The sequence below is a fragment of the Phyllopteryx taeniolatus genome, chromosome 14 (assembly GCF_024500385.1).
Source record: "Phyllopteryx taeniolatus isolate TA_2022b chromosome 14, UOR_Ptae_1.2, whole genome shotgun sequence".
Taxonomy (NCBI): domain Eukaryota; kingdom Metazoa; phylum Chordata; class Actinopteri; order Syngnathiformes; family Syngnathidae; genus Phyllopteryx; species Phyllopteryx taeniolatus.
In genome coordinates, this window is record NC_084515.1 from 10733754 (window position 1) to 10753775 (window position 20022).

General features: G+C 44.2%; 1 protein-coding gene across 7 annotated transcripts; it reads right to left on the reverse strand.

The window, feature by feature from the left end:
- Positions 1-58: 58 nt before the first annotated feature.
- fubp1 (far upstream element (FUSE) binding protein 1) lies at positions 59-18960 on the reverse strand. Of its 7 annotated transcripts, none has more exons than XM_061798462.1 (21): positions 18786-18960; positions 18236-18359; positions 15967-16002; positions 15847-15883; positions 14972-15018; positions 14824-14895; positions 14693-14750; positions 14573-14623; positions 14324-14486; positions 14154-14252; positions 13971-14072; positions 13794-13896; positions 13350-13604; positions 13112-13272; positions 12334-12485; positions 12180-12256; positions 11968-12093; positions 11626-11700; positions 11143-11205; positions 3337-3506; positions 59-1640 (listed from the first exon to the last, which is right to left on the reverse strand). In XM_061798462.1, the coding sequence occupies exons 1-21, from the start codon at positions 18873-18875 to the stop codon at positions 1605-1607; spliced, it is 2097 nt and encodes a 698-aa protein (XP_061654446.1). In that variant the 5' UTR covers positions 18876-18960; the 3' UTR covers positions 59-1604. The 7 variants fall into 7 exon arrangements, with proteins under 7 accessions (XP_061654446.1, XP_061654445.1, XP_061654447.1 ...); XM_061798461.1 differs by having other exon boundaries at positions 11968-12097; positions 12178-12256; XM_061798463.1 differs by having other exon boundaries at positions 11968-12097; positions 12178-12256; positions 18269-18359; positions 18786-18959.
- Positions 18961-20022: the final 1062 nt, after the last annotated feature.

Sequence of the window (20022 nt, forward strand, 5' to 3'; positions counted from 1 at the left end):
AACCAAATAGACACTGATCAGTCTGTCATTTGATCTAATGAGCCACTTAGTCATCAAATTCATTTGTGACACCTTTATTAATAATGAACATGACAGTAGGAGTGAGCATATAATACAGCATGTTTACCTCTAGAAGGCTTCCTCCTGCTAAATAACCCTCCCCCCAACCCGCAGAGCCTGAGTGGGACATTTTAATGACACAACACATCATGTTCAAAGTTCAGTTCCTGTCCTCATCCAACTTTCTAAACCATTCATTGCAACAACCATGACGACTAGAAATATAAATGACAACCATCAAACGACTCAAATCACTATGGCAGCGTTAAAACAGTCAACTCGAGCAGAAAACATGCCTAACTTGCACTTTTTGCAGTCACAAAAAATTGCATTACTTGTTTAATGATCTGTTTTTTTGTTTTGTTTTTTACCTTAAGCACTGGAGCTCTTGCCCGGCCTACGCTCGGCAGAAACTACCACAGGCTCTGATTCTAGCGCCTAAGCTTGCAGCGTCCTCCAACACTGTGAGCGAGAAGTGAAGGTGTTTCAATGAGTACGTCAGCACTGTGCTTTACAGCAGAATAAACACCACCAGAGTACATTTGTCAACATCACGCATTTTCTTTTTCAAAACAAAACAAAAAAAATCATGGCCCTGTCCTTCTGCTGCAGCTTTACAGGACATGCACGACAATTCAAAAACGAACAATTTAAAAGGTCTGTGTCATAATTATGCACACATACACAGCACTTCCTCATAACCAACCAGTTTGTACTTTTGAGTCAAGTCCACAAAGTCGTACAAGTCATGTGTGTCACTTTTCAGTTCAGCATGATTTCATTTACAGGGTGAGCATTTCTTTGCATGGATGGAAACCTGGTCAAATCGGAAAAACAAGACAGTGGAACCTCCAAAGCGGAATTAAGTGGCGTAGGTTCACGTCAAAGTTGTTTTCCAAACCAGAGGGATGCATTTATCATTTGAATAGGTTCTGGCATCAAATTGTTGTCATGAAGACAGTTTTAACCAACCTGTCACGTTCCTTTCTCACGAGTCATGTTCCTGTGCCAATCTGACCTGAGGCCACGTTTAATTAGCCACAAGTGTCAAAAATACTCATCCCATTGTCGATTACTACTCATTTTCAATGTATGCGTTGATAACAGGAAAAAGTACTAAACAACTTGTATTCAACTTTCAAATGGGTGTATTACACCCACAACATTGGGGCAGGGGTCCTCAACTGACGTGTGTAAAGAGAAGTTTATAACTGTATAATAAAACTGTGGTAAAACTAGCGATATGGGAAAAATAGGAACACTTGTTGCCACTTTCGTACCATTGTACTCCGTAGCCAGATCTTTTCAGACATCGCCGTTCCATTTCCTGTTCTATGGCTAAGATCACAGGGACCCTACCCTTCTTGTCCCCCTACCCAGAAGGCAAAAGCACAGTTGTGGCATTTATCCTCACAGATGTTTCACAACATCACACTAATTCATATTTTTCCATTCAATTCTGGATATAGTTCTTCTTTGGAGGTTCCACTGTATTTCACTATCGTTTCCTTAGGCTTTGCTTACCTGGATTACTGCAGCAGAACCTAAGGTGCAAGGTCTGGGGGGGTTGGGGGAGAACACTGCAAAGATCAGATATATATTGCACTATGTAGATATATATATTTGCAGTCAATACGATTTCTCCTTTACTGATCTGGTCATTACAAATCAAATGCCTTTTAAACAGTACTCAATCAATCAATATTCATGTGACAAGTCCACGACTTAGCACGACATGCTCAAATGGAACATTGGCAACACGAATAAGGGCTAAGTAAGCATGCTACGCTGCACATCATCTGGATCGATGTCCATTTTGTAAAAAGAGAGAAGGGGGAGGGAGGGGCATTTAAAGAGAACAGTCAGCAACAACAACCGCGCAAGAGTAACCGACATACAAATCATCAATGCCACTAAAATGGTGTCCGACAAGCGCTACAAAGTGAATTCAACAGTCAAGAGTCTACCGCCTGGCTTCACAACAGTGAATACTTACCCAAAGACAAAAGGGAGGGGCAATGGCAAAATCTGACAAAAATATAATGTATTTTGCAAGCATCATTAGGCTCAGTAGTCAGTTTTGGTACTTACAGGACAGGAGGGCTCAACTTGGATGTGGACGGCGTTAGTCGCCCCCTGCCTGAGCCTACAGAGCTCATTGCTCGTATAGGGTAAGACACTAACAAAGCAGTGGGACAGCAAAAAAAATTTATCTTTTTGCATTGGTTTTATCATTTAAAAACATGTGTACATATTAAGAGTACATGGGCAGGACAAAAAAAATTGCATCATACAATTTACCTGACTGTCCTGTAAGAAAAATATAAGGGAGCACTAACAATAGGCAACATTTCTTTGCAATCACGAGTGGGGGGAAACAAATATATATATACGTTCTTACCGCTTTTCTACACTCGCCTGTGGAGGAGGAAGTGTCTACACGTCAAGGGGGGAAAAAATGGCATGTGGATACTAGCTCGATAACTTAACGCACACGAGTCGCCTGGCTCAATTCATCAAGAAAAAGCATGGCAGCAAACAGCAAGTGTCAATCAACAAGCGTCTTGTAGACAGTTGGAGAGAAACAGGAGAGCATTGCTTTGTGTCAACCCACAGGTGGCCCGCTAGTTGCTAAGATAACATAGCTCCCCGCCCTCTTGTCGTGAAGGTGAGCCCCAACTTACCAACACAGGAGGTTTCAGTTTGTTTTATTGCAAAAAACACAACAGGCAATAAGCATTTTTTATACCTTTTTAAAACTGAGATGATTTACATGGTAATGTCTACAGTTCAATCATAAACATGACTTCTAACCACATTTAATGTAGATACAGGGCTGGAATGACCATGTGAGTTGAGTTGCCTCACTAAAAACAAAGCATTTACAAGAAAAAAAAAAAAACATGAATGGAGAAGAGAGGACGTGCTCGCTGGGTAAACTGCCATCTATGTGTAACACTTTCAAACCAAGGAAATCACCGAGGCGTCTGCATCCAAACATTTAACATAGGATTTTTGTGTTCGACAATGAAGCATATACGTTATGTCCACTTCACATTACTGGCCCTGTGCAGGAGAAATACATAGAAGATACGATGCATGTTAACAGCAGGAATTAACAGCGGACAACCTGTACAGGGAGGAAAGTTTATGAGGTTAGAACGCTGCTGCTCACGCCGGAACCCTGTAAAGCCTGTGGAAGCGGAGGGGGTTAAGAAGCCATATTGGACTATTCCGTGCACATTGTTATTCAAAAAGGGGAGCGGGGACACGTACCTGAGGGGCTTGTGGTGCCGCTCCCATGGTCTGAGGGTTGCCCGTGCCATAGTAAGCCGCCTGCTGCCGGTAGTACTCAGCCCAAGCAGCACTGTAGTCCGGCTGGCCGCCGGGTTGAGTGGTGGGGGCCGCAGCGGCCGCCGGTGCTGCTGCCTGAGGGGCCGCTTGACCTGGGAGGAGGGAGTCGGACAGGACACTTCATGATAAGGCACATAACAAAAGCAGTACTATTCTTGGATTTCTTCTTTTTCTAAAAACAGATTTCCAAACCCGGGTGCGCAAGATTTAAAGGGTAATGGTGCATTGGTATACAGACATGCAAACATCAAAAGGCATGAAAAAGGTAATAAATAAATAAAACATTGTAGGGGGTGGTCTGGGGGGGATCCCCGGGCCCCAGCAGAGAATATTTTTTATTTTAACAAATTAAGCAATCTGGAAGACTGAAGAGTACAATAAGGCAAAAAAAATTCTTCACGCAGAAAAAACATTTACGCCGCTCAAGTACATGTTGATGTACAAATTTAAGATGAAAATAAAATCTGCCTCATTTGCTTTTTTTTTTTGTTCTGGCCTCCAACTTGAGCCAGGCCCAGCTCCACCTGCACCTGATGCCTGCTACAAGCTGTGCCACATGAATAGCATCCTCCTCTTTAAGCACTCTCATTCTGGAAAAGAATTGACTAAAATCATTGTCTGTTTCACTTAATTTTTGTCACTATTGCCAACTTCAAAGGGTCATCCCAAATGCATCCTCCAGGAAAATATTAAGTACAATATTTTTTCTGTTTTTATTGCCCATTTCTGAATTTGAAGCTTGTTCATTCTGTGTTGTGACATAATCCCTAACATCGCTCCGTCGCTTAATACATTTAACATTAACATCCGTAAACTAATTAGAAAATTGTAGGCGTGCTTCCTAATTAATACAAAATGTACTAGCGGATCAACTCTTGTCGCCGATGTTACGTGTGCTTCGCGGTTCCGCTGGGACCACAACCCGCAGCACCTCAACGCAAAAATATGGGCAGATCTGATGAGCAAAAATGTAAGAGTAACAATAGAGGATGCCCGCTCCAGAGGTAGGTAGAGTAGCCAAATATTGTACTCAATTAACAGTACTGTTGCTTGACAATAATGTGACTCGAGTAAAAGTAAAAAGTAGCTCCCCAAAATATTCAAGTAAAAAGTACACAGTGAAATAATTACCATATTTTCCGCACTATAAGGAGCACTTAAAATCCTTCAATTTTCTCAAAAATCGACGGTGCGCCTTTTAACCCGGTACGCCTTGTGTGTGCAACATGTGTAAAAAGGTGCGATTTTGGTAAGCACTCTGCTTCATTGACTTTCGGACCATTTCCCGCCGACATAGGGACGTAATACGTACACTACATACTAGACATTACACCGATTTTATCACGCTGATCGGTATCGGCCGATATTTAGCATTTTATGCTGATCGGCTTTAATGGCATAATTTGCCAATCCAATCAATGACGTCATTGATCGGCTCCGCAAAAGACATTTACTCCGCGTCGCCATCGTGCACAGTATATTTGAATCCAAAAGCTAGTTTATTTTTAGCCTTGTCGCGTGTCTTTTGACATAGTATTGGAAATATCTGACAACCAATAAAGTTATTTAAAAAAAAATAAACATGTCGGCGGTGTGGAACAGACAACACGTAATGCCTGGATCAGACTACAAGACAAATTTGCTCTTTCACAATTGCACTGTCAGATTACTGCAATAAAATCTTGTATTCCGATACCACCGCGCCCCGTTTTTACTATCATTGGGCTATATCTTGTCAACGCAAATGCGACCGGATACACTCGTTACCGTGGCGACGACAACAAGGCTGGATCGCGCAGAGTGTTTTCTAAGGACAAAATGGGGAAAACGTGTGTTGGTGGTCACCGGTAGTCTGGACAGGAGAGGACGTTCGTTTAAGGCTTGCTTGAGGTATGTTCACGTACTTTTAATACGATACGGCTCGCAATCTCAGTGTGGGTGAAGTATTTTAATTAAAAATAAAGTAATTAAATTACAGTAAGATAGCACCCATTATTTCTGTCATGTAATGTTGGTTTGACCTGAATGATTAGAATACACGATCTGACTAGAGCAGTGATTTCCAACCTTTATGGCGCCAAGGAACATATTTTACAATTGAAAAATCTCACGCAACACCAACAAACAAAAATGTCACAAAGTGGATACATTAATTACTGTATGCACTTCCTGCCATCTAATAGAAGACCATTCATTTGTTCTGTCTCTCACTATGCCCCACTGGCATAAATAGAGGAACAAAGATACATTATTGTAAATATAAAATTGAGCAATTAAGTACACAAGTATATACAGTAAATGAACAGGTCATTTCAATAGACACATTCCTCCATCTTGTGATTGGATCAGTTATCGGTTTTTTTAAACTCGCTGATCGGCCCCAAAAATCCTGATCGTGTAAAGCCGACTTAGTACGCTGGCAGCGATAAACCAATTAGAGAACATTACGTAAAGCTACGTACAGTACGTACGCTTACCTCTGCCACGTCTCCAGTAGGTATACTGTACTACCGGTATGCTGCTAAACAACATTTGTTTGGCTAAGAACCCCCGAAAATGGCATCAGCAAAGAGATATGCCTGCGAGGCAAAATTCAAACTACAGGCTATCCGTTACACTGTTGTAAATGGGAATAGAGCAGCCGTGAGAGAATTCAAAATCAAGCATAAGAACAGCCGGGAGAAGCGTCTCTACAGTCACCATTCGACTGAAAGGAATAATAATAGCACAAGACAAAGATCGAACACTTTCAAGGAGGTCCGTCTTGGTGCTTCCGATTTATGAAAAGGCGCCATCCGCGCAAGGACTACCATGGTGCAGCAACTGCCAGCGAACTCCAACCGCTGGACATTGGTGTAAACAGGGTTGCCTTCATAGTAACGACAACCTTCCCAACATGGCACGACAATAAGCCGGGCTGGTTTAGGTAGTGCCTATGCCCGGGAAAACCAAAACAAGGTCATGTGACTTTGTGTCGTTTGATTGGTGAACTAGACTTGAACGTCACTAGCGCTTAAATTGGATTGGCACAAAAAGCACCCGATGGGGAAGCCGCGCACGAAATAGTTACTAAGCAATAATTGATCAAAGTAGCGAGCCACATTTAGATCATTGTAACGGAGTAAAAGTACCGTTACTTCTTAACAGCAGAAGCGGCGGAAGTGTTTTTTCTGGTCTCATCGACTCTTGTGACTTATCTATCCAAAGCAGGTCCCGAGCGCACAGGCGGAACCTCAGGCCAATGCGCTCGCATATTAGTCTGCTGCGGAGTAACATTCACAATTACACCTGTGTGTGGAAAGTTGATGTGTGCAATGGATCTAGCTGCAAGGAGTACGAAACAGCCTATGACGACAGTGACGGTGACCCCCAGGCCCCCCAAGAAAAACTCATCGGATCTATACGATTCACATAAATGGCCTATTTTGAGTTCAAAAGGGAAAACTTCACCGAAAGGTGACTGATTTGCATAGATGTGGCATAACTTCACATTTACATCGTTTCCTCTTTATGAAAATGTTAAACATGAATACAATCCAAATAATTCAAGAGGTAACTAAAAAAAATTTACTCAAAATGTCCCACTTCAGTTACTGTCTGTCATCCTATTAAAGTAAACTCAATGTAGCTTTTTGCACAACTAGTTGTGACATGAACCTTCCATCAGGAAATTTTTTCAGCTAAATTCAAAACAAGATACTGACAAGCAAATTCAACATAACTACAAGCTAAAACTACATTTTGCTGGCTCGCAAGTGAAAACGAGTATACCCTGATGAACTACTTTCAACGATAGGTTATACAATACCAACAGGTGTGGCCACAGAAACAATTACAAGAAACAATGAAAAGCAGGTCTAACTGGAAAAGTCCCTAAGAAATAGTCCATTTCTAAAACATTGATTGTTAATCAAACTAATAAGATTGTCTTAGGTCAAAACGACCACATGAGAATACATTTTGACATCTGCAGTGGGGCAAAAGTATTTAGTCAGCCACCAATTATGTTCAATTAAGTTCTCACACTTATAAAGATGAGAGTCCTGTAATTTTTATCATAAGTATACCTCACCTATGAGAGACAAAATGAGAAAAAAAAATTCCAGAAAATCTTTCAAGAATTTATTAGCAATATATGGTGGAAAATAAGTATTTGGTCAATAACAAAATTTCATCTCAATACATTGTTATATACCCTTTGTTGGCAACGACAGAGGTCAAACGTTTTCTATAAGTCTTCACAAGGTTTTCACACACAGTTGCTGGTATTTTGACCCATTCCTCCATGCAGATCTCAACAGCAGTGATGTTTTGGGGCCGTCGCTGGGCAACACAGACTTTCAACTCCCTCCAAAGATTTTTTATGGGGTTGAGATATGGAGTCTGGCTAGGCCACTCCAGGACCTTGAAATGCTTCTTACGAAGCCACTCCTTTGTTGCCCGGGCGGTGTGTTTGGGATCATTGTCATGCTGAAAGACCCAGCCACGTTTCATCTTCAATGCCCTTGCTGATGGAAGGAGGTTTTCACTCAAAATCTCACAATGCATGGCCCCATTCATTCTTTCCTTTACACGGATCAGTCGTCCTGGTCCCTTTGCAGAAAAACAGCCCAGACATGTACTGGCTTAAGCAGGGGGTCTGCCACTGCAGGACTCAAGTCTCTGGCGGTCTAGTGTGTTACTGATGGTAGCCTTTGCTACTTTGGTCCCAGCTCTCTCCAGGTCAGTTACTAGGTCCCCCCCCCCCCGTGTGGTTCTGGGATTTTTGCTCACCGTTCTTGTGATCATTTTGACCCCACGGGGTGAGATCTTGCGTGGATCCCCAGATAGCGGGAGATTATCAGTGGTCTATCAGTATGTCTTCCATTTTCTAATATAGTCGTGAAAATAGAGTAAGGGGCACTTCTCCAAAATGGACGGGGCACCTTATGTGTGCACAGAGTTCCAAAACCTATAAATGTGTGATGAGCGCTGCGCTTGACTAACTGGGAGCATTTCCTGTCGACACGCTGCTTATATGGAGGAAGGCGGACGTGACTGAGCACAGCATGCGGACGTAAAGGTGGAAGGGTGCGCATGACAGAGGATGCTAAAGACACGCTTCAGTAGGTATATAGTTCCAGTATGTGGATCGGTTTGGCTAAGGACCCCCAAAAATGACTGCGGTCAAAGCCAGCCTCGACTCGTGAAGTAGCAGTCAAGCTAGCCGCCCCTAATTTTGTTCATACTAGGCATTACGGTAATAAGTCGCCAACTCGCGGCGAAAGCCACCAATAAAATAAAAGCCTCACAATAATATGGACGCATCTCAGATTTTTTCAGTCATGGGTAATGACAGAAAAATATGCAGTTTGAGACTTTTATTCTGGAATACAATATCAGATCTTCATCAAACCTCTTTTAGTCGCGTCCTTGGTGGTCTGTCACACAGATCTGGATTTGTCTTGCGATACCAATGGGATTATGTTGGGGTGGCTTTGGCTCAGTAGGTAGAACAGGTTCGAATCCCTGCTACAACTGTCCGCATGTCGCAGTGTCCTTGGGCAAGACACTGAACCCTAATTTGCTCCCAGTGCGCCTGGCACCGCCTCGCATGGCAGCAGTCGCGCATTGGTTTATGAATGTGTGTGTGAATATGAGGCTTTGTCAGGCGCTTTGGGCACTGTGATGATGGAGATAAAGCGCTATATAAGTGCAGTCCATTTACCATTTATTTTTCCTAAGATATCAAATAAACTACATTTTTTAATGCATCTCAAGATTCTAATTAACTTTGCTGGTTGCATTCCGCGGCACGGTGGCCGACTGGTTAGAGCGTCAGCCTCACAGTCCCCGTCCCCACCTGTGTGGAGTTTGCATGTTCTCCCCGTGCCTGCGTGGGTTTTCTCCGGGCACTCCGGTTTCCTCCCACATCCCAAAAACATGCATTAATTGGAGACTCTAAATTGCCCGTAGGCATGACTGTGAGTGCGAATGGTTGTTTGTTTCTATGTGCCCTGCGATTGGCTGGCAACCGGTTCAGGGTGTACCCCGCCTCCTGCCCGATGATAACAGGGATAGGCTCCAGCACGCCCGCGAACCTAGTGAGGAGAAGCGGCTCAGAAAATGGATGGATGGATGGATGGTTGCATTCCTTAACTGAAGAGCACTAACGTCCGTATTATTGGGAAGCTTTTATTTTGTAGGTGGCTTTCGCCTCGAGTTCGCGAGCTATTACGCGATACGCTTACGAAGCACATTTTAAGCTGCAAGCTATCAGTTACGTGGCGGAACATGGGAATCGAGCAGCCTTGAGAGAATTCAAGATCAACAAATCCATGGTTCGCAAGAGGGGGAAGCAGGAAAACGAGCTTTGCTAAGTCAAGAAGACGAAGGTGAGGTTCCGCGGAAACAAGGCGAGGTGGCCCGAGTTGGAAGACCAACTCGAGCAATGGATTAATGAGCAAAGAACAGCCAGGAGAAGTCTCTACAGTCACCATTCGACTGAGTGCAATAACTCGGGCGTTCAAAGTGAAGTTGCGAGCGGCGTGGGAGCCATGGATGACAGATGGCGAACACAACTTTACTAAGACTAGGAGGCAGCGCCGGGCGAGTTACGCCACAATTTGTGAATGGATTGTGGATGCTTGGGCTAACGTGTCTGCTTGCACTGTTGTTCGAGCTTTTGTAAAAGCCGGCATCATTTCTGAGGAGCCGCACGGCAACGAGACTGACTCCAACAATGATGAGAGGGAACCTGGCCTGTTTGATGGAGAACTTGGCCAGCTGTTCATTTCGGATACAGAACATGAGGACTTTGATGGATTTGTGGATGAGGATTGATAAAAAAATAACGTAAGTATTGTTAAATACTTCAATAAAGTACAACCCAACTCAGTTTTGCTCCCGCTGCCTTTTTAAAAACATTGTTTTAGCGTGCATGCATGCTACTGTATGTTTTAAGATAGCGTATGTTTTACCATGCCTGCGCCCAATACTGTGCGCCTTATGTGTTAAATACAGAGATAGACCCCGTAACTGAGACTGCGCCTTTTAATACGGTGCACCTTATGGTCGTGAAAATACAGTAACTGATCCCACAGTTGATTTCTTCACACCAATCTGCTTACCTATTTCAGGGTCAGTTTTTCCAGCCTCCTGCAGGTCTACACTTTTGTTTCTGGTGTCCTTTGACAGCTCTTTGGTCTTGGCCACAGTGAAGTTTGGAGTGTGACGGTTTGAGGTTGTGGGCAGGTGTCTTTTATACGGATGAGTTCAAACAGGTGCCATTAATACAGGTAACGAGTGGAGGACAGAGGGGGCTCTTAAAGTAGTTACAGGGCTGTGAGAGCCAGAAATCTTGCTGTTTGCAGGTGACCAAATACTTATTTTACAGAGGAATTTACCAATTCATTAAAAATCGCACAATGATTTTCTGGATTTAATTTTTCTCATTTTGTCTCTCATAGGTGAGGTATACCTATGATGAAAATTACAGGCCTCTCTTCATCTTATTAAGTGGGAGAACTTGGGACAATTGGTGGCTGACTAAATACTGTTTTGCCCCACTATAGGATAGAGACAGGTTCTATTTGTAAGAAGGGGAACGAACCCACCACCCAGGTCTTTGAGCGGGGGTCAGAAACCTTTTGCCTTCGTCTTGGGAGGCTGTGGGTGCAACGTCTGGACTGCAGAGCGCTGCGTGAGCACAGCCGCCCATTCCTTCCAACTGTATAGAAAACAGCTCACCTTGCTTCTTATAATACTCCTCCCAGGCTTTGGTGTAGTCCTGAGGTTGTTGACTCTGTTGCCCTGCAGCGACATAACGTATTCGTCAGTGTAGAGCTCAATCACCTGCTGTCAGCAGCAGCATTCCAGCAACATCCCACACATTACAATGAGTAAACACTTTTTACAGGAGTGAGACAACTATAGCACATCCAAAGAACAACTACATCTTGAAGAAAACTACTCCTAAGCGCATGAAAAGGTGGTTCAGTCCAGGAGACATTGAGTGTGGTGCAGTCTAAACAGCACAGGCTGCTCATGGTCAAACTGAGTGGAGGTGCGCAAAAAAATAAATAAATTAAAAACTACACTCCACTGAGGGCCTGAAATACTGACAACTACCCAGTCCTGGTGATAGTGGAAAAAAAGCGTATTGACAGCCTAGTTGCTGTTTAGACTGACGCATGTTAAAATAGGTGTACACTGAGTACTACATTCATATACCCATTTTCTTGTAATAATCCTCCCAGGCCTTGGTGTAATCTGCCTGTCCACTCTGACCTGCAGCCTGTGGGTCACCTGTTAAAAAAAACGGTACTTGTAATTCGTCAATCATTCCGAGTAGGCCTTCCTCCTCCACGGGGCTGTCAACCTTAAGATGGCCGGGAACTCTACCCTGTCCCTAACTTTAAAAAAAAAAAAAAAAGTAAAAATTTAAAAATAACCGGGGGGAGGGGGGGGGAAATGAACACTTGTCTCCTGTCACCCAAAACCAGCTAGACCAATGACAGCTAGTCGGCTAAGCTACACTTCCAAGCTAATGCCGTTGGGGGGGGGGAACATTACCTTGACCGTTGGACTGAGTGGTGCCCGGCGCTGCACCCGTGGGCGTCATGGGAGCCTGAGGTTGCTGGCCGTATTGGGCATAGTAGGCCGCCCACGCTGCGGCGTTAGCGTCAGCTGCTGCTTTGTCTGAACCCATAGTGAGCAACACAAAAAAGACTTTTAGACAAATTTGATCACAATAAAAGCTCAGTTCAAAGATGTCAGATCCTTACTTGGATCAGGCTGGCCCTGCTGCCAGTGCGGATAGCCGTTGCCCCACCCCTGAGGCTGGTAAGGTGCTGGGGGACCACTAATCAAAGAGAAAAAGAGAAGTTTCACAAAATGGTCACATTTCAAAGTTTATAGAAAAACGAGCAATGTACTTACTGTGGTCCTGGGGGTCCCTGGTTGTAAGGCCCGGGGTTGTACGGACCCATGGGAGCACCAGGTGGTCCTGGTGGGCCAGGAGGACCATGTGGGCCCGGACCTCCATGTGGACCAGGGGGGCCATGTGGTCCACCCATTGGAGTGACAGGTCCCTAGATGACCAAAAAATAAATAAATAAATAAACACTTAACTGAGGAACGTTGCATTTAAATATACTAGTGTCAATTTCCACTGAAAGTTCCAGGTGCTTAAAGTTAATGGCACTTGTAATACCTTGCACTAAAGTAACATGATGCAGCTGTGTACTCTGTAACACCCACAATGCAGTAGTAAGTGGATGTAGAGAGGAATATCAAAGCAATTGAAAAACAATGACAAGTATTGCCTAAGCGAACAGCTGTAGACTCCAAGTCACTTGATTTTTGATTACCTGCCCCATCTAACCCTATATCAAATTTTAAAAAAGAAAGATATTTTTCCTCACTATTCCAATCAGATGAAAGTTAGGTGATCAGATCGGGATAACTCCCATTCCGGAACCCACTACGCGGTGGCGGTACTACTTTGTACAATTTGTACTACCCCATCAAGGACAGGGTCATCTTTTGGCATTTATACATCACCATACTACAACAGTAAACTAGACAATAGTTTCCATTCCAGAAAAAAAAAACATTCCACCAGAAGTTCCAGAGTGCAGTTCCTGCAGTAGACACAGGCCATGTGATTGAAACCTACACTCCCCACCCCTACTGTAGATAGACACCCTTTACTCACTCCAATCTTCTCCTCTACCAGCTGCCTGGCATAGTCGATCTGCTGAGGCGAGCCCCTGACCGTGAACATCTTGACATTGGGGTCAGAGTTGGGAGGAGGATTCCTCTGCAACTCAATCCTGGCCCCCGACTGTTGGCTGATCCCTTTGATGGTCTCACCACCTGGAGGACAATTCATCCATTATTATTTCTACCCAGTCAGATGGCTTTGTCAAAAGGTAACCATTAGGTCATCGTGCCTTTTCCAATGATGAGGCCTGTCTTCATGGTTGGGACGGTGAAGGTGAACTCCTGGAGGCCACCAGGGGGCCCCATGTTCCAATTGCCCTGCCCGCGTCCTCTGCCTCTGCCGCCCCCACCACCACCTCCACCGTGGCCCGGAGGCCCGCCGGCCTGGACGCTCCTCAGCAGGTCCGAAATTATCTCTGCTGCGTGCTGAGCCTGGTCAGGAGGACCCATTATCTGTGCTATCCTGTCTGGTGCACTGCCATCATCTAGAAAGCGAGAACGAGATAAATTAGAAGCTGCACTTGTATTTGACTGATTTCCTCGTATTGCATCTTGAGCTTAGGTCTCAGACAAATAGGGTTAGGGTTATCCATCAGCTTATCAGCGTGGTGCATGAGTTTTAATCATTGACCGACACTACAAAAAAGGTATTCAAGACGGCAGCAATAACAAACCTTGTTTAAACTGGATCCTGACCCCTGTGTCACTCTGGATCTTCTTGATCATCTCTCCATTTCTGCCAATGACTATTCCGACTGCAAACCGGGGAACAGGAACCTTGAGGAGAAAAAAAGAAACATGGTGAGCACACCACCCAAAATTCTGTCCTTCTAGAAAGAAACGTAACTCACGTCTAAGCTCTCGCCACCACTTCCAATTCTGGACCCGTACTCGCCCCTCTGCTCTCTGAAGCCCTGGTCTCTGATCAGCTCCATCACCATCTCTTTGGCTTGCTGTAGAAAGACCATTATATGAGGGGAAAAAATGTCACAGCCTCATCTCTAGAAACAAAATTTCAAAAGGCTATCACCCACCTGAACTTTAAAGGGTTCTCCCGAAATGCGGAGAGGTTTGTCTGCACCTGTGTTTTGGGGGCCATCTTGAATCATGACCATCTTCACTCCAGCTCTCTCCTGCATGGCAACAGCCAAGTTACCATGCAGTCGAAGGCAACTTTGGTTTCTCCGACAGACAAAACACTCACCTGAAGGCTCTTGATGGTCTCTCCTCCCTTGCCAATGACGAGGCCAGCTTTCGAGGCAGGGACCATAATCTCCTGAACAGTCATGCCTGGGCCGTCGTTGTGGTGGAACGCTGGGGACGGCCGTCCCTTCTCGACGATCTCCGTGAGCAGCCTCTTTGCCATCCTGTCAGAAAGACGAGAACTAAGTCAGACATCATTGTTTACAAAATAACAAAAACATGATGCCTCAAATTCCAGTTCAGGGTGTACCTCGCCTCTTGCCCAGAGTCACCTGGGATAGGCTCTAGCACACCCGCGACCCTAGTAAGGATAAGTGGCACGAAAAATAGATTGATGGAAAACATGATGCTTGCGATTTAAAATACTTACTGGATTGCGTCGGGTCCTCCCGTCAATGTCACTGATCGATCGGGCATACCTCCACTGTCTACAAGACAAAGCAAATTTAATCAATGCAAGCAAAAATAAAACTACTTCTCATGGCTAAACACTAAACCTACCAGGTGCAATCTGTATTTTGCAGCCAGACTCCTGCTGCAGACGTGAGATTTGTTCACCGCCTCTTCCAATAACTAGACAAAAGGACTAAGTGTCACCACATTTTTGTATTTCACAACAGAAACAACTGATATTCACAAGTGAACTTACTGAATCCAACCATTCCATCGGGAACCTTGAATTCCTCTGATATTGATCTGGGGGTGGGTTAGCACAGTGCAATGTTTGAGGAAATTATAGAATCGATTCTTCTACCAACTACTCCGATTAATCGAGTAAAAATCGAGATAAAAACTGATTTTGCATTATTAAACTACAAAATGTGCCTGCGAGGTGCAGCTATTGACCATTTTGGGTCACCATTCTCACGTACCACAGTATAATCTGTGGCTTTGACTGTGTGGGGCTTTAAAAAGTAGGGCCTGGCAAGTGACGTGGGAGTCAGTGAATGTGAGTATAGCGTTGGCTGGTGTAAGCCCAGGTTAGGGGCTGGCTGCTAACTGGCTAACCGTTAGCCAGACTGCATACTGTTGAATGCCTGGGCATCAGTTGTGGCCATTGCAGCTTGTGTAGGAATGGGACCATTACGCATTTATTGTGTTAGTGTTTGTTCAATAAAGCTGTAGAAAATGCACCAGCGGCTGTATCCATTTTTGACCACTTGTGTGGGCATTACAATGCATTCCAATTAGTGGTGGTAGAATATATTAGGTAACATTAATACCCAGTGTTGGTGATCATAGTAGTGCTGTGGTGCTTCCTTAGTTCTGCTTTGCAGTGGACACATTGCACTTTATCTTCTTTAAATGTGAAATGTTTGCAAACTTCGGACATTCTACCTTTTATGCACACTTTCCTTCTGGCTCACTGCCATAACCCTAACTTATTTCTACACAGAGCGATGCGTGAGTCTGCAATAACATAAATCTGTGTGGAAAAATGATCACTGCACAGTTTCAACTTTTGATCGAATTATTCGATTAATCGTTTTAGTCCTAGTACTGCTCTCTGCTAAACGAGCTCACCTTGGGGGGCCTCCCATTGCTCCCATAGCAGAAAAAGCTGGAAAAAAAACAATAGTTAGGAGATATAACCAAGTTATGAACTATACACTCATTATACACTCGCATGTTCAGATGACTCACCATCATTAGTCGCCACTTTCTTCGTCTCGGGTTGGTCTGTAACAACATGATAAAACAAACATTACAATTGTCCCCACACCATTTTTGACCCCATAAACTGGAAGCGATTTGAAAGCATTGCGTAACGACAGCTTTATGGCAAGGGGTGACCATACTAGTACAGCTTCCAGTCACTAAACTTTTTATATCAAATATCACAGTGAGTGCATTCAAGATACCATCAACATGTTACCTATATATACACATCTCAATTTATTGCGTGCACCTATTAAGAACATTCAAAAATACCACAGCCCTTCAACAATTAATTCTTTATTGGGGTTAATTAACATTGTGGAGTCTATTAATTTAGCCAACATTGCCCAAAAGCAGGGTACACAGACTACTAACTGGGCCAAATCTTTCATTTCTATCGCCCTGGATCAAAGTCAGCAAATGCTCAATTCTCAGATGTCTCAAAGATTATCCTGTGGTGTATGCATCTTGTAGAGCTTATGTCAAACTGGTGGCCCGTGTGCCAGATCCGGCCCGCAAAATAATTTTATGTGGCCCGCAACAGCAAATCATGTGTCGACTTCATTTTTCTTGTGAAAATACCAAAATTGGTGTCTTGTATAATGTTGAGATATTGCAAGCATTTTATGTTACCAATCACCTTTTTAAAATTAATATAATCATAGTTGAATATTTTTTAGTGGCTTCTGATTTTAAAACTAGTTATGCATCAATTTGTTGTGTTTATGTCATTAAATGAGACAATATTTTATATGGGTTCACGGTCATAACGGCCCTCCGAGGAAAGCCGTAACTACAATGTGGCCCGCAACAAAAATTATTTTGACACCCCTGCTGTAGAGTGTGTTAACAGGGATTTTTCTACCCTGATTCTGAACCGTAAATTTTAAAACGGTTGAATATTTATGATAGCAAATCCTTGTGTGATTACCACTGATATTGGGCGAGTCAGTGACACTGTGATTGTGATGTTATATAGAATAGATCCAACAGTTAGCCTAGATTGTTTTTTCATCCAGTACAGTAATCACCCGATATATTGCGGTTCACACTTTCCAGTTCCACTACATTGCTGGTTTCTTTTGTAAGCATTATTGCAGTTGTTACTCTATTTTCTATACTGTTTGTACTATATTTGTGTTATCCATTGCTCTTGCTCTCTCTCAGTACATTATAATGGGATTGAATGTATTTGTATTGTTTTAAAAATGTGTTTCAAGACCTTAAAAAAAAAGTAACTGCCGTATATGCTATAAAGACAGGCATAGGGTGTATTTAAATAGTTTATTTCTATGTCGCAGATTTCACATTGCGGGAGTCATCGAGATACAGGGGTGTCAAACTGATTTTTGTCAAGGGCCACATTGTCATTTCAATTTCCCCTCAGAGGGCCGTTAGGACAGTGAAGCCATACCTGATCCTATTCTTTTATACACACAACAAATTGAGGGGTAACTAGTTTTAAAATCAGAAGGATAATAGTTTGTTCAACTATTGATCAAGTTACTGTAAAAAGAGGATTGGTAGCAGAAAAATGCCATCTCAACATTGTTGTTCATGACATGACAATTTTGAATTTTTGTTCAGATTTTAGCAAGAATCATGGAAGTTGACACACGATTTCCTTTTGCGGTGCCACATCAAATTATGTGGCGGGCCACATCTGGGCCACGAGTTTGACACCTATAGTCTAGAACATAACACTAGCGATGGAGGGGATGATTACTGTCCTGTCTATTTTCCAGGATTCTGGATGCCTTGTGGCACCGTGCTACGTCTCACAGGTTAGTCTAGGTACTACAACAGACATCTGGTTTGGGGGAGGAGAATTTAAATTTTTAGTTCAGACGTTGAGCTTATGGTCATCTGGGGTATACCACACACAATAGGTGCGGTAACATGGTAAAAAGATTTCCTAGCCATGTGGGGTCTGTCACATTTTTTTAACACATCAGTCACAGTGTTAAACTGTGTGCACCCTGCTTAAGGTTTAATGTGTAATATCGTTTTAGCAAGCCTTTGATTTGTTGGAGAGAAAAAAAAAACATTGTTATAAGGGCTGTTGTATCGTATCTTACGTTAACAAGAGGAACACAGTTACACCAAACATGTCTTTATGGGAAAAGCATGTGCATGAGGATTAATGAGGGAGGGCAGAGGTGAAAACACTTTTGCTCGGTTAATTCGTTAAAATGCATACACCAGGCAAGCAATCACTAAACAAACTGGCATGGAATCGATTTGAGCCACTGACCGATATTCAGGTTAGGCATGGGAAAATACCCACCAGCGTCCTCCAGGGGCCTTTTCTGGCCTCCGTAGCCAAACTCGCTCGTCGGGGGGGGCGCAACGCCATCTCCGCCGATTTTCGCTGCGATCTGAAACACACATGTCGACAAAAACATAGCTTTATGGTAACATGCATTCTTTGAAGTAGAGGTTATGTCAGTCCGGGCTCACGAGGGCAGCGGCCTGGTGCTACACTCACCCCTGGAAGTGTGGCCCCCAACAAAGGAGCGCGTCATACGACCGCGTTTCGACCTACTTTTACACGTATTTTAAAGCAGATACCGCCTACTTACACATTTGCATGGCCACATATTTGCAAATCTTTCAGTCGTGTGGCCTCTTTTTTGTATTTTCGGTAACCAGCGTTGTGGCGTCACGTTAGCATCTTGCGTTAGCTTAGCCCGACGCAAGGCCAGCAGGAGCGGGCGGGGGGATTTAGCAGTGCGTAACCTGACATTGCCGAACCGAAAACAACATTATGACCTACTAGGAAGAACCTCAGCGGCTTTTCTCACCTGTCGTGCTCGCTGGAGAGCGTCTTTAAAAGCCTCATTCATTCCGCCGCCGCCGCTGGACGGTGGAGCCACGCTGCTGTAATCCGCCATATCTGAAGCAAGCAAGCAAGCTGTGTCTTGTCTCTCTCTTCTCCTCCTCGACACGACAAGATGGCGGCTTACATGCGCGGGAGATGATGACACAGCTCCCGGGCAGAAACGGCCTCTTCTCGCGATACTTGAGTTTCTTTCTTCGTAGCTATTCATGACTTATATTAGTTCAATGTTTAAATCTGTACACTTGTATTGTACACATTAACAGTCACGCATTGCAACTAAGATGTAAAAAAAACAGGTTTCTCACGAGGTTAGATAGATAGATAGATAGATAGATAGATAGATAGATAGATAGATAGATAGATAGATAGATAGATAGATAGATAGATAGATAGATAGATAAAAATTAAAATACAATACGGATAGAGGATATTATTAGTATGTACATTTATGGGGTGGGGGGTCCATCCACCCATCCATTTTCTACCGCTTATCCAAGGTCAGGTCGCGGGGGCAGTAGCTTTAGCAGGGACGCCCAGATTTCCCTCTGCCCAGCCACTTCCTCCAGCTCTTCCGAGGGGATCCCGAGGCGTTCCCAGGCCACCCGAATAACGTACTCTCTACAGCGTGTCCTGGGTCGTCCCCGGGGTCTCCTCCCGGTGGGACGTGCCCGGAAAACCTCACCAGGGAGGCGTCCGGGAGGCATCCGAATCAGATGCCCCAGCCAGCTCATATGCCTCCTCTCGATGTGGAGGAGCAGCGGCTCTCCTCCCGGATGACCGAGCTTCTCACCCTATCTCTAAGGGAGAGCTTGGACACCCTGCGGAGGAAACTCATTTCGGCCGCTTGTATCCGGGATATTGTTCTTTCGGTCACGACCCACAGCTCGTGACGATAGGTGAGGGTAGGAACGTAGATCGACCGGTAAATTGAGAGCTTCGCCTTTCGGCTTAGCTCCTTCTTTACCACAACGGACCGATGCAAAGTCCGCATCACTGCAGACACTGCACAGATCCGCCTGTCGATCTCCCGTTCCATTCTTCCCTCTTTTGTGAACAAGACCCCAAGATATGTGAACTCCTCCACTTGGGGCAGGATTTCATCCCCGACCCGGAGAGGGCACGCAACCCTTTTCCGACTGAGGACCATGGTCTCAGATTTGGAGGTGTCGATTCTCATCCCAGCCGCTTCACACTCGGCT